Here is a 14559-nt window from a genome sequence, read left to right on the forward strand (position 1 = left end):
TGCACTATCAGGGGTGCCACCATTTGGATGGTGTAAAAGATCCCATGACACTATTTTGAAGAAGAGCAAAGGATCTATCCCCAATGTTCTGGATAATATTTATCTCTAAACCAAAATCAATAAAAACAAATTATCTAGTCAGTATCACTCTACTGCTTGTGGGAGCTTGCTGTGCCCAAATGTCCCTGACACCATCACCATCCCTGGGTATGTCCTGTCTTGTCCCACCAGCAGGACAGACCCAGCAGTGGCGGCACAGTGGTGTACAGTCGGGAAGGAGTTGCCCTGGGAGAGCTCAACAGTGCCTCCAAACCCCATGTGGTCTCATGGCATCAGGTCAAACATGGGCAAGGAAACCTCCTGCTAATTACCACGTACCGCCCTCACTCAGCTGATGAATCAGTGCTCCTCCATGTTGAACACCACTTGGAGGAAGCACTGAGGGTGGCTAGGATGCAGAATGTACTCTGGGTGGGGTGACTTCAATGTCCATCGCCAAGAGTGGCTCAGTAGCACCACTACTGACCGGGTTGGCCAAGTCCTAAAGAACATAGCTGCTAGACTGGGTCTGTGGCAGGTGATGAGGGAACCAATGAGAGGGAAAAACATACTTGACCTCATCCTCACCAACCTGCCTGCCGCAGATGCATCTGTCCATTATAGTATCTGTAGGAATGACCACCGCATAGTCGTTGTGGAGACAAAGTCTCGCCTTCACATTGAGGATACCCTCCGTTGTAGTACCACCGTGCTAAATGGGATAGGTTTCGAACAGATCTAACAACTCAAGATTGGGCATCCATGAGGCACTGTGGGTCATCAGCAGCAGCAGAATTGTGCTCAAACACAATCTGTAACCTCATGGGCCAACATATCCCTCACTCTACCATTAGCTTCAAGCCAAGGAATCAACCCTGGTTCAATGAAGAGTGCAGGAGGGCATGCCAGGAGCAGCAACAGGCATACTTAAAAATGAAGTGTCGACCTGGTGAAGCTATAACACAGGAACTACTTACGTGCCAAACAGCATAAGCAGCAAGTGATAGACAGGGCTGAGCGATCCCACAACCAACGGATCAGATCTAAGCTCTGCAGTCCTGCCACATCCAGTCATGAATGCTGGTGGACAATTAAACAACTCACTGGAGGAGGAGGAGGCTCCACAAATATCCCCATTCCTAATGATGGAGGAGCCCAGCACAGCAGTGCAAAAGGTAAGGCTGACGCATTTGCTACAATCTTCAGCCAGAAGTGCTGAGTGGATGATCCATCTCGGCCTCCTCTGGAGATGCCAGTCTCCAGCCAATTCAATTCACTCCATGTGATATCAAGAAACAGATGAAGGCACTGCATACTGCAAAGGCTATGGGGCCTGACAATATTCCGGTAATTGTATTGAAGGCTTGTGCTTCAGAACTTGCCACACCCCTAGCCAAACTGTTCCAGTACAGCTACAACATTGGCATCTACCCGGCTATGTGGAAAATTGCCCAGGAATGTCCTATACACAAAAAGGACAAATCCAACCCAGCCAATTACTGCCCCATCAGTCTATTCTTGATCATCAGTAACGTAATGGAAGGGGTCACCAACAGTGCTATCTAGTGGCACTTGCTCAGCAGTAACCTGCTCACTGATGCCCAGATTGGGTTCCGCCAGGGCCACTCAGCTCCTGACCTCGTTACAGCCTTTGTTCAAACATGGACAAAAGAGCTGAACTCCTGAGGTGAGGTGAGAATGACTGCCCTTGACATCAAGGCAGCAGTTGACCAAGTGTGGTATCAAGGAGCCCTAACAAAACTGGAGTCAATGGGAATCAGGGGGAAAACTCTCCACTGGTTGGAGTTATACCTAACACAAAGGAAGATGGTTGTGGTTGTTGGAAGTCAGTCATCTCAACTCCAGGACATCACTGCAGGTGTTCCTCAGGGTAGTGTCCGAGGCCCAACCATCTTCAGATTCTTCATCAATGACCTTCCATCCATCATAAGGTCAGAAGTGGGGATGTTCGCTGATGATTGCACAATGTTCAGCACCATTCACGACTCCTCAGATGCTGAAGCAGTCCATATCCAAATGCAGCAAGACCTGGACAATATCCAGGTTTGGGCTGACAAGTGGCAAATAACATTCACGCCAAACAAATGCCAGGCAATGACCATCTCCAACAAGAGAAAATCCAACCATCGCCCCCCTTGATGTTCAATGGCATTACCACCACTGAATCACCAACTATCAACATCCTGGGGGTTACCAGTGACCAGAAACTGAACTGGACTAGCCATATAAATACTGTGGCTACAAGAGCAGCTCAGAGGCTAGGAATTGTGCAATAATTCACCTCCTGACTCCCCAAAGCCTGTCCACCATCTGCAAGGCAAAGGTCAAGAGTATGATGGAATACTCTCCACTTGCCTGGATGAGTGCAGCTCCCGCAACACCCAAGAAGCTCGACACCATCCAGGACAAAGCAGCCCACTGGATTGGCACCACATCCACAAACATTCACTCCCTCCACCACCGACGCACAGTAGCAGAAGTGTGTACCACCTACAAGATGCACTGTAGGAATTCATCAAGGGTCCTTCGACAGCACCTTCCAAACCCATGATCACTACCATCTAGAAGGACAAGGGCAGTAGATATATGGGAATACCACCACCTGGAAGTACTCCTCCAAGTAACTCACCATCCTGACATGGAAATATGTTGCCGTTCCTTCATTTTCGCTGGATCAAAATCCTGGAACTCCCACATAACAGCACTGTGGGTGTACCTACACCACATGGACTGCAGCAGTTCAAGAAGGCAGCTTACCCAGCCAGTGAAGCCCACATCCCATGAATGAAAAGAAATTAGCTGCAGTGGTTCCTACATTACAACAATGACTACGTCTTCATTGGCTGCACAGCGCTTTGGGGTCATGAAAGTTGCTATATCAATGTACGTTGTGCGCCTATGATGCAGAGGTTATGAGCAGAGTGCATTTCTTCACATTACAACCTAACTAAAAAAAGGTGGTAAAAACAAAAAAACTGCCGATGCTGGAAATCCAAAACAAAAACAGAATTACCTGGAAAAACTCAGCAGGTCTGGCAGCATCGGCGGAGAAGAAAAGAGTTGACGTTTCGAGTCCTCATGACCCTTCGACAGAACTTGGAACATTGTCATCAAACCCGCTGACAAGGGTGGTGCTGTTGTTGTCTGGCGCACTGACCTCTACCTCGCGGAGGCTGAGCGTCAACTCGCAGACACTTCCTCCTACCTCTCCCTGGACCATGACCCCACCACTGAACATCAAGCCACTGTTTCCAGGACTGTCACTGACCTCATCTCTTCTGGGGATCTCCCTCCCACAGCTTCCAACCTGATAGTCGCCCAACCTCGGACGGCCCGCTTCTATCTCCTACCCAAAATCCACAAACAGAACTGCCCCGGTAGACCGATCATCTCAGCTTGCTCCTGCCCCACAGAACTCATTTCTCGTTATCTTGACTCCCTTCTCTCTCCCCTTGTCCAGTCCCTTCCCACCTATATCTGTGATTCCTCTGACACCTTACGTCACATCAACAATTTCCAGTTCCCTGGCCCCTACCGCTTCCTCTTCACCATGGACGTCCAATCCCTCTACACCTCCATCCCCCACCAGGATGGTCTGAGGGCCCTTAGCTTCTTCCTCGAACAGAGTCCCGAACAATCCCCATCCACCACTACTCTCCTCCGTCTGGCTGAACTTGTTCTCACGCTGAACAATTTCTCCTTCAACTCCTCTCACTTCCTCCAAATAAAAGGTGTGGCTATGGGTACCCGCATGGGCCCCAGCTATGCCTGTCTCTTTATGGGGTATGTGGAACATTCCTTGTTGCAGTCCTACTCCGGCCCCCTTCCACAACTCTTTCTCCGGTACATCGATGATTACTTCGATGCAGCTTCATGCTCTCGTCAGGACTTGGAAAAATTTATTAATTTTGCTTCCAATCTCCACCCCTCCATCATTTTCACATGGTCCATCTCTGACACTTCCCTTCCCTTCCTTGACCTCTCTGTCTCAATCTCTGGTGATAGACTGTCCACCAATATCCATTACAAACCCACCGACTCCCACAGCTATCTCGACTACAGCTCCTCACACCCCGCTTCCTGTAAGGACTCCATCCCATTCTCTCAGTTCCTTCGCCTCCGTCGCATCTGTTCCGATGATGCTACATTCAAAAACAGTTCCTCTGACATGTCCTCCTTCTTCCTTAACCGAGGTTTTCCACCCACGGTCATTGACAGAGCCCTCAACCGTGTCCGGCCCATCTCCCGCACATCCGCCCTCATGCCTTCTCCTCCCTCCCAGAAACATGATAGGGTCCCCCTTGTCCTCACTTATCACCCCACCAGCCTCCACATTCAAAGGATCATCCTCTGCCATTTCTGCCAACTCCAGCATGATGCCACCACCAAGCACATCTTCCCTTCACCCCCCTTATCGGCATTCCGTAGGGATCACTCCCTCTGGGACACCCTGGTCCACTCCTCCATCACCCCCTACTCCTCAACCCCCTCCTATGGCACAACACCATGCCCACGCAAAAGATGCAATACCTGCCCCTTCACTTCCTCTCTCCTCACCGTCCAAGGACCCAAACACTCCTTTCAAGTGAAGCAGCATTTCACTTGCATTTCCCCCAACTTAGTCTACTGCATTCGTTGCTCCCAATGTGGTCTCCTCTACATTGGAGAGACCAAACGTAAACTGGGCGACCGCTTTGCAGAACACCTGCGGTCTGTCCGCAAGAATGACCCAAACCTCCCTGTCGCTTGCCATTTTAACACTCCATCCTGCTCTCTTGCCCACATGTCTGTCCTTGGCTTGCTGCATTGTTCCAGTGAAGCCCAACGCAAACTGGAGGAACAACACCTCATCTTCCGACTAGGGACTTTACAGCCTTCCGGACTGAATATTGAATTCAACAACTTTAGGTCGTGAGCTCCCTCCCCCATCCCCACCCCTTTCTGTTTCCCCCTTCCTTTTTTTTTCAATAAATTATATAGATTTTCCTTTTCCCACCTATCTCCATTATAAAAAAAACCCCACTAGAGCTATACCTTAAGTGCCCTACCATCCATTCTTAATTAGCACATTCGTTTAGATAATATCACCAACTTTAACTTTAACACCTATGTGTTCTATTGTACTATTGTCGTTGACATCTTTTGATGATCTGCTTCTATCACTGCTTGTTTGTCCCTACAACCACAACCCCCCCTCCACCTCTCTGTCTCTATATCTCTCCGCCCCCCACACACACACCTTATATTAAAAAAAAGAGCAAGTTCTGTCGAAGGGTCATGAGGACTCGAAACGTCAACTCTTTTCTTCTCCGCCGATGCTGCCAGACCTGCTGAGTTTTTCCAGGTAATTCTGTTTTTGTTTAAGAAAAGGTGGTGCTAACTTGTCATTTGGTCGCAACTTGGTCCAAACATTTAGAAGGTGCCTCTTTGATCAATCTGCAAGCTGCATGCTTTCCCAAAATCTTGATTGACTATCTCAGAACCTGTTAGCACTTCTGGTGATGTAATACCCCAAGTTTTCCTGTAGAAACAGGCATGCAGGCCCCACAAGTCAATGACTGCATCAATCTGGTTTACCTTTACTTTTGTCTGCAAGTTAAGTGTTAGCTTACCTAATCTAGATGTGATCCTCCTCATTCTTTGAAAATGTTTAACTTCTTTGTGGAATAAGCTTTCACCCAAATTGACCCTTGATTATCATTCTGTAGCTGTTTGGAGGTACTAAATACTTATGTCTGTTTTACTTTCCTCCTTCTGTTACAATTGGAGTATCAATTTGATCTCTTTCAGTTAAAGAAAGTTGTGATTCACAACAAGGTTACACAGCTAATTTCGATATTATTTGTAGTACTGCTCCATCACTTCCTAACAGCACTCTGGACATACCTACACCACATGGACTGTAACGGTTCAAGAGGGCAGTTCAACGCCACCTTCTCAAGGCCAATTAGGGATGGGCAACAGATGCTGGCCCAGCCAGCGGCGCCCACACCCACAAAATATTAAAAAGTAAAATATATTATTTAATTTAGAAATAGCACTGCTGGCCTGCTTGTTGGTTCCCTGGCTCCATCCTGCCTTTGGGATATTTTCCCAGAGTCGGCAAGGGGTGATGGGATTGTGGAGGAGTGTGGTGGGGGGTGGTGGAGGCACGGTTTGCAGCTGGTAGCCAATTCAGCTTAAGCCAGTTATGGCCAATTAAAGAAGACTAGCTGGGATTTTCCAGTTGGCTTCCAGGTCCCTGAAGGTGGCCAGGGAGAGTTTAGCTATCTGGAGGTGGTTTCCCAGTGGCAGACCAGCAGGGGGCAGCACTCCAGGCAGGCCTAGAAGCCATCCCTCTGTGCCTCGATATTGCAGCAGCCACAGGCTCCCCTTAGAAAGGTTTCCCGATTGCTTCACCCCCGAACAGTGGTGACCTGGCTGCAAAAGCTATTTTTTAGTTTAAATTTTAAAAAATTGGAGAGAGGGCGGTTCCATTTTGGGGAGTCTTCACGTTCACTTACCTGCAATGGCATCTTTCTGTTACTTTCAAGCTAGAAGGCCTCTTATTAGCCCTCCAGCTTCAAATTCTGCCCACTGTCCTTATTTGGACAGCAAACCCACCCTCTGGCCACTAATTGGCCACTCAAGGGAAAATAACATTGAGTAACTGTTCCACACACTGTTTGACTTCTGACTCGTATTTGAGCCTGATGGAGGGGTTCAGAAGCCTGGAGGGAAATTCCCACTCTGGGTCACACCCTGTAACCCCAAGTCCAGAGACAGGGCCACGCCCTGTAACCCCAACTCCAGAGACAGGGTCACGCCCTGTAACCCCAGGTCCAGAGACAGGGTCACACCCTGTAACCCCAGGTCCAGAGACAGGGTCACGCCCTAAAACCCCAAGTCCAGAGACAGGGTCACGCCCTGTAACCCCAAGTCCAGAGACAGGGTCACGCCCTGTAACCCCAAGTCCAGGGACAGAGTCACGCCCTGTAACCCCAAGTCCAGAGAAAGGTTCACGCCCTGTAACCCCAAGTCTAGAGACAGGGTCACACCCTGTAATCCCATTCCAGAGACAGGGTCACGTCCTGTAACCCCGAGTCCAGAGACAGGGTCACGCCCTGTAACCCCAAGTCTAGAGACAGGGTCACACCCTGTAATCCCATTCCAGAGACAGGGTCACGCCCTGTAACCCCAAGTCCAGAGACAGGGTCACGCCCTGTAACCCCAAATCTAGAGACAGGGTCACACCTTGTAACCCCAAGTCCAGAGACTGGTTCACGCCCTGTGACCCCCAGCTAGAGACAAGGTCACCGTTGTACCCCCAGGGCAGGGACAGGTTACAACCCTGTAACCCCAAACTAGAGACAGGTTCACACCCTGTAACCCCTCATGCCCTGTAACCCAATGTTACCAAAATGCTCCCTTTGAGTGAAACTTGCTGAGTGGGTTTATACTACTAACTGCAACATTTGAAGGATTTTTTGTGAATTTGTTTATAATCCACAATTTAAAAACAATTTTGTCTTGATTACTTACCTGTGTATTCTCATCCACCATTACTATGGAACATTTGTTGCTCATATTTCTAAAGCTTGCTTAATCCCTTTATTCCTGAGAGAGATTTCAATGCAATTTGTTCACTGTTCAATCATTCTTTAGGACCATGAAGTTGCTCGGTTTGTTTTGATTGCGGGTGAACCTATTAATGAACCTATTGTGAAACATGGTAAGTAGGAAAGAGAGTTTAAATATATTCATTATACAACTGTGAGAGTGTTTGTCTAATTTGAAACTCCCATGCACCAGTGACTCCATGTCTCCCTGGGATACCCAATAATTCTGATCAAGCAGGTGCTTATAGCCTCTGTATTTAAAAATGTCCAAGAGGGGTGGGAGCTGCTCAGGGACCAGCGTTCCACGGCCCTCAAAATGAAATGACATTGTGGGAAGTGCAGTGTATGTTGCCAGTTTCTTCAACAAGAGGACCATTATCACCAACATCAGTGCTTAGTCAAACCCATTCCATTGACTGCTCACCCTGTGACTCAGTCCACCCATCAAATACATAGCTGACCTCTGTACACACTCAATACACTGACTGCCCACACATCACCATGAACACACACAGCCCACTTTTTGGAGGATTTAACATTGAATCAGTGAAACTTTGTTGTGAGCGTATTTTCATTGAACACGCTAATGTAAAGTGACAGGAAGACTGTGAGAAGTTGGTTAGCATCAGGCATTAAGATCTTACCCATCTGGTTTTCAGATACTAATTGACCTTCTATGCGTTTCTAAAGCTTTCTTTTATTTCGCTTTATATATTGATGACTTTTCCTTGATTTCTTGGAAATGAACCACATAACGTTTAGAATGAATGTTTGGATTGAAGTGACTGGTAGAATCTGTCTGTGGGCAAGTCTGTGCTGCACTGTCGCTGGGTCAAAATCATGGAACTCCCTAACAGTTGCGTTTACCCATACCACATGGACTGCAGCGGTTTAAGAAGGCAGCTCACCACCACCTTCTCAAAGTCAATTAGGGATGGGCAATAAATGCTGGCCCAGCCAGCGACATCCACAACCCATAAATGAATGAAAAAAAGGTAGAACAGATCCATTTCCTCAGCGGATTAGCTGGTACAGCAAGTGTCAAAATGTTTTAGTGCTGTAAGATTCTCCTGCAGATCTTTGTGCCATGGAATTGTGTATCTATGATGAAGGGAACCTCAATCGGCACAACAGAAAAAGGAAATTGTGACATAAGTAATTTACATCTTGACTGATGCAAAATAGTCTTTTAGCAGCTCTGCTATTTCCTGATAATCAGTTTGAATCTACGCTACAGTATCTCTCAGTGACCCTATATGACCCTAAATGGCCTTCTTACTTCTGACATGACTGATTAAGGCTTTTGCCATTACTGCTGGAACTCTTTCCAGAGGATCTCTTGGTGACTCTTTCACCCAGGGATTCACCATGTGAAGGCCCCTCCATCTTGTCTACCATCTATAGTAAACATGGTGCCGGTCTTTGGTCTGCTGGTTGCTAGGGTGTGATCGAGTGGCACTCATCTTCAAGGAGACTGATTTCCTCTTCCTGAAGGGGCATATGGGGCTTTCAAATCTTCAGTGCCTGCACTGAAGGAGAGATGGGAGTGAGCTTGTGGTGTGAAGGTGATGCAGAGAGATGAGTGGCTGCTAAACGTATCTATTATCTGTCATGCAGACTGTGTGGAGAGAATGGAAGGGAGATGGGAAAGTACATACCATGTGAAGAAACCCTGAGTGACACCTCGTCTGGCATTGCCATGACCATAACCAATCCTGCTTGTGATGGGCCAATATACTTTCTTACTGAATACGAACAGCCTTCTGTCTGGAATTGTGGGTGACCTTCTTTTGAAAGAGAGATTTAGCAACATCCTTGGGGGATATTTAGAGAGGGTCCTTGTCATGGTTGAATAGACAGTAAAAAAAACACAAACTAGAATTTCTGATAAGTTATTCCAGTGGGCCAGGCTTTCCGTTGCGAGTACTAAAGATGAAGATTTCTCACAAAACATTTTACCCATCCTCTAATCTTCTGCACTGTAACTTTGGACCTGCCTTCCTCTCTACCACCATCATCATTCCTGCCTCAGCACCTGGAGTTATCCTTGATAACTCACAATATCTGTGTTTCTTTAAACTGAAGAGGGCACTGGTGAAGAAAGCTTCATGTACCATGTTTGTACAGAAATAAAAGTAGATTTGGTAGTACAGCACTTGAGCATTGCTAAAAAAATGAGACATGCTGTCAAAGCTTTTTGTCTTGCACTCATCAAGACAGTTCGAAGAACACCAATGGTACTAACATAACAAATACACATACGAGCAAGGAGCAGGAGTAGGCCACTTGACCCTTTGAGACTGCCCTGCCATTCAATAGGATCATGGCTGATCTGATTGTAACCTACCCCGGTAGCCCTTCACCAATGTATACTGTATGAGAAGAAAGTGCTGATTGGATTGCAGGTGGACTCTGGTTGGTAGAGGTGTTGCCATGGAGAATGCACCAGGGAACAGTTAACTGCCAAGATTTTGTTGGAATTCAAACCAGGGAAGATGACTGTGATTGGTCAAGGCATTGCCCTGGGGAATGAACCAGGGAATGGCTGTCCCCCAAGCTTTTGTTTAGTTGAAAAAAAGTGCAATATGTGGACATGCTCCTTCTGTCTGAAAAGGACAGGGTTCTGTGTGTGAATATATATATATATATATATATATATAAATAAAAGGCTCTAGCATGCGTAGGTGAGCCGACTGATAATCTTAAATTGGCTTTCAGTGTAATTCTTAGCTCAATCAGGATTGTTTAGCAAGTGTTGTCCAATCACAGAATCACAACTAATATTGGACACTATGTTTTGAGTTTTGCAAGCACGAGCTGGCTGGGTAAGGTCAGTACTTTGCCTGTTGTGAACAGCCAAAGGGAGGTGCAGTTTGATATGATCCACCAGTCATTGGGATGTACAGCCTACATACCTCGCATCACACTGGCACTGAAATTCATATACCACATTACTCATTTGTGTGATAGGAGAACATCTTTTTAATTTGATAGCAGCATCCTTTTAGAGGAGAATACCACTTGTGTTGCTACTGCATAGTAACAGCGTGAAACAGTTAGTTTCACCTGTTGCTCAAATTTTTGAGCCACCTTACCCTTCCAGGGTAATCTGAGGTAGCCGAGCACTTTTCAGGACTGAAAGTGGCGGCCTTAGGCCCATTCATTTGACGGAATGACACTTAATTTCCTAACCCTTGCATATTTCCAATATGTAGATGTACATTTGCTATATTTGAATCTGCAGCTGCATGTAAGAATTTCCTTACATGTCATTTTGGGCTCCATCCTGCGCTCAAATTCACCTTTGAAATGGAGCAGTCAAATGAACTCCCTTTCCTCAATGTGGTCTTTGGGAAATCAGCGAGTGGGTTCTCTACTACTGTCTACCGCAAGCCCACATTCACTGGCCAATAAATGCATTGGAATTATAAGATTGAACTTCTCAACGACTTTGTAAATAGGATCTGAGCCATTTGCTCACCATGCAAGCTTGAAATAGGGCATTTCAAAGCCATCCTACAGGATAATAGCTACCCTGGTCAGAGGATTGCTCACTGTATATCGCGCAAAATCAAGAACGGACCTAATGCTGCCACTTTTGGCCCTGAAAAGTGCCCAGTCCACCTCCGATTGGCCTGGAAGGGCTCTGCTTATCACACAAATGAGTAATGTGGTATATAATTTTCGGTGCCGGTGTGATGCCTGGTTGAAAAGAACTAAATGATTAGACACCACTTGCTAAACAATCCTGATTGTGCTAAGAATTACTCTGAAAACCAATGTAAGATTATCAGCCAGGGTTGCAGTGTGGCTCACTTCCACATGCTAGAAGCTACATATATTCACATACAGGACCCAGTCCTTTGCAGACAGAAGGGGCAACGTTTTGCACCTTTTTCAACTAAACAAAAGCGCGGGGGACAGCTTTGTTCATTCCCCAGGTAATACCTTGACCGATCAGAGTCAACCTGACTGGTTGGAGTTTGAACAAAAGCTTTGCAATTAACTGTTCCTTGGTGCTTTTCCATGGCAATGCTTCTACCAATCAGAGTTCGATTGCCAACTAATCAGCACTCGCTTCTCATACTGAATAAATTGTTGTTCCCTTTACCACTGATATTCTTGCGAACTGTCTTAAGGAGAACAAGATGAAAAGCTTCAGCAACATTTCTCTTTTTTCAGTGAAGACAGATTTATTTAACCTCAATATAAAGTAAAGAATGTATAAAGGGGGTTTTAAGCATTTCCCCCTGTCTTTCCAGGTCCATTTGTGATGAATTCTCAGGAGGAAATTGCTGAAGCTTTGGAAGACTATAGAACTGGCAAAAATGGATTTGAAAAAGCAAAAGGCTGGAAGTCGAAAGCTGTGTCTCAGAGAAAGATATGAAATCAAAACAAAAATTAAATGGCAAAACACAAGACATTTACTAACTTGATGAAGAACAACTTTAGATTAAAGCACAACATCTGAATCAGAATATACTTTTTTTCATACCTTGTTTTAGTTACCTGATTATAAGTTCAATATTTTCCAATTTATTAAGGATACTTGGTCCTCTGGTTAATTTGAAAGCTCTTTCAAAGAGGTGGCACATGCATATTGGGCCGACTGGCCTCCTTCTGTCATTCTATGATTCTATGACATGTGACAACCCATTTTAGAAAGAGCCTTTAGCTACACTGAGAGACCTACTCCTGAATTCATGATGCACTGCCTGCCTTGTGCCTTGCTGCTTGATTCCCAATGGTCAGAATTTGCAAGGAGGCACTTTGTGTGGCAGTTTTAAATGCCCTTGCAGCAGGACTGTTGGCCTACATTTCCTTTGCTCCAGTGAGTGCTAGTGACAAATAGAGCTGCTATTTGAAGTGAGAAAAACTAGAAAAAAATCTTCCACACTGTACTGCCTTGTGCCCAAAGAATCCTTTAGCCATCCTTGTAAGGTGACATTCTGGGGACTCAAATATTTTCCAGTTTCCATTACCCACCAACCAGGGCCTTGCTTTATAGAGAGTTTCTCATAGTTTGGTTCAGTGGTCAGAATATTGAGATAGCAAGTGACAAGGTTTTCAGCCTAGCAAGAAGGGTCAAATCCATCATTCCCATCTCATTGTATCAGGTGATAAGGTTACCTGCTATGTTCTGTAATAATATGTATTTTTCAATATGATTGAAAAAGTGGGTATCTGTATAAATTATGGGGATGTGACATCACTCATTGGCTCTGCAAGCAATTCACCACCTATAATAGGAAACTAGTGGAATCACATGCTAACAACAGAATCATAGGATGTTACAACACAGAAAGAGGGCATTCAGTCTATTGTACCTGTGCCAACTGTTTGAAGAACTCTCCAGTCCCACCGCCTTAATTCTTTTCCCTGTAGCCCTGCAAATCTTCCCCCTTCAAGTATTTATCAAATTCCCCTTTTGGAAGCTTTTGGAATTTACTATTGAATCTTCCACTATCCTCTCAGGCAATGTATTCCAGATCATAACAGCTCACTGTGTAAAAAATAAAATTCTCGTCATCACCTCCACTGGCCCCTTCACCAGCTATCTCAAATCTGTATCCTCTGGTTGTTGATTGTTCTGCTACTGGAAATAGTTTCTCTCTGTTAACTCTATCAAAATCCCTCAGAATTCTGAACACCTCTACTAAACTTTTTCTGCTCTTAAAGATTACAATCTAAGCTTCCCAGTCTCTCCACATGTTGGGGTTTGGGAGGTGGAGAAAATGGTGGCGTAGTGGTAAAGTAGTTGGATGAGTTACCTAGATTCCACCACCCTTTCAGACAGTGCATTCCCCGTTGGAATGACTCACTGTGTAAAAGAATGTTTCCCCATGATGCCTCTGATTCTTTGCTGCTTGGATCTATGTCTTCTAGTCATTATCCCCTGAGTTTCTCCTTATACTCTATCTAAACTGTTCATGATTTTGATCAGCTCGATCAAGTCACTTATCAAAACACATCACTTCATACTTCACTGCCACATGCCTTCCCATTTTGTCAGTCCATGTCCTCCTGAAATCTATTATTATCCCTTCCAACCTGGGAATAACACCCCTGATTTATTTTAAGTTTACACAGAAGCTGAGGTGGGATAAGAAACTCAGTGGGATAAGGGCAGAATTCAAACATCACAAAGTTTAGGTGTTGCACTGTTCTGCAGTGGTTGATTGCTTATGCCTTCTCCACATCCCTGAAACAATCCTTTCCAGTCTGCTAAAGCTGGTAATCCAAAAAAATTAAGGTTGCTGATGGGCATCTTGCCTTAGCTGAGCAGGTAATGCAATCAGCCTCATTGCTCTAGCATTGGGAGACTATAGCAACAGATGATGCTCATAGCTACACCCATCGAGGTTTACTGTAAGCTTATAAATTAATGATATTGTACTATCCCCGTGGAGTTTACAGGGAAAAAACTATTGACTTGAATTGTTATGCAACCAGACAGAGACTAGCTGACATCAGATGAGTCACTGACAGGTCCACGTGTAAGTGGGTTTTATTAATTGTTTGTAATAAACATATGGGCCTTTCAATACACATAAAAGTGTAATGTGTTTATTTTAGGGTAAGAATTGCTGACGTAATAAACATGTGGTTAGTCGGAGGAACTTGGGCTCAAAGTTGTTGAATTGGAGTCCGAGCTGCAGACACTAAAGGCCACCAGGAAGGAAGAGGAGTTGCTAATTGCATCAGTTGAAGTTAAATACATACAGGTGGAGACCATTGATTAGATGGTACTTGAGGACATGTAAAGAGACACTTACTGATACAAGAGTTGAGTAGAGTTAGGAGATAAATACCTTTATTGTTTCACTCTGTGAATAAATTTATCCAAAGTAAAGACTGGCTTTGGATTCTTCCTTCAACAACTGGCTTTTAGGAATATAAC

General features: G+C 45.3%; 1 protein-coding gene across 3 annotated transcripts in view; it reads left to right on the top strand.

Moving 5' to 3' along the window:
- Positions 1 to 14209, top strand: part of pir (pirin) — a 102815-nt gene extending 88606 nt beyond the window's left edge. For all 3 annotated transcript variants that reach the window (XM_041211680.1, XM_041211681.1, XM_041211682.1), the window contains exons 9-10: positions 7705 to 7771; positions 11921 to 14209. In XM_041211680.1, the coding sequence (XP_041067614.1) occupies positions 7705 to 7771; positions 11921 to 12045 (192 nt within the window). In that variant the 3' untranslated portion in view covers positions 12046 to 14209. The remainder of the gene's footprint in view (positions 1 to 7704; positions 7772 to 11920) is intronic.
- The last annotated feature ends 350 nt before the right edge of the window (positions 14210 to 14559 follow it).

Source organism: Carcharodon carcharias, chromosome 18, assembly GCF_017639515.1.
Source record: "Carcharodon carcharias isolate sCarCar2 chromosome 18, sCarCar2.pri, whole genome shotgun sequence".
NCBI lineage: Eukaryota > Metazoa > Chordata > Chondrichthyes > Lamniformes > Lamnidae > Carcharodon > Carcharodon carcharias.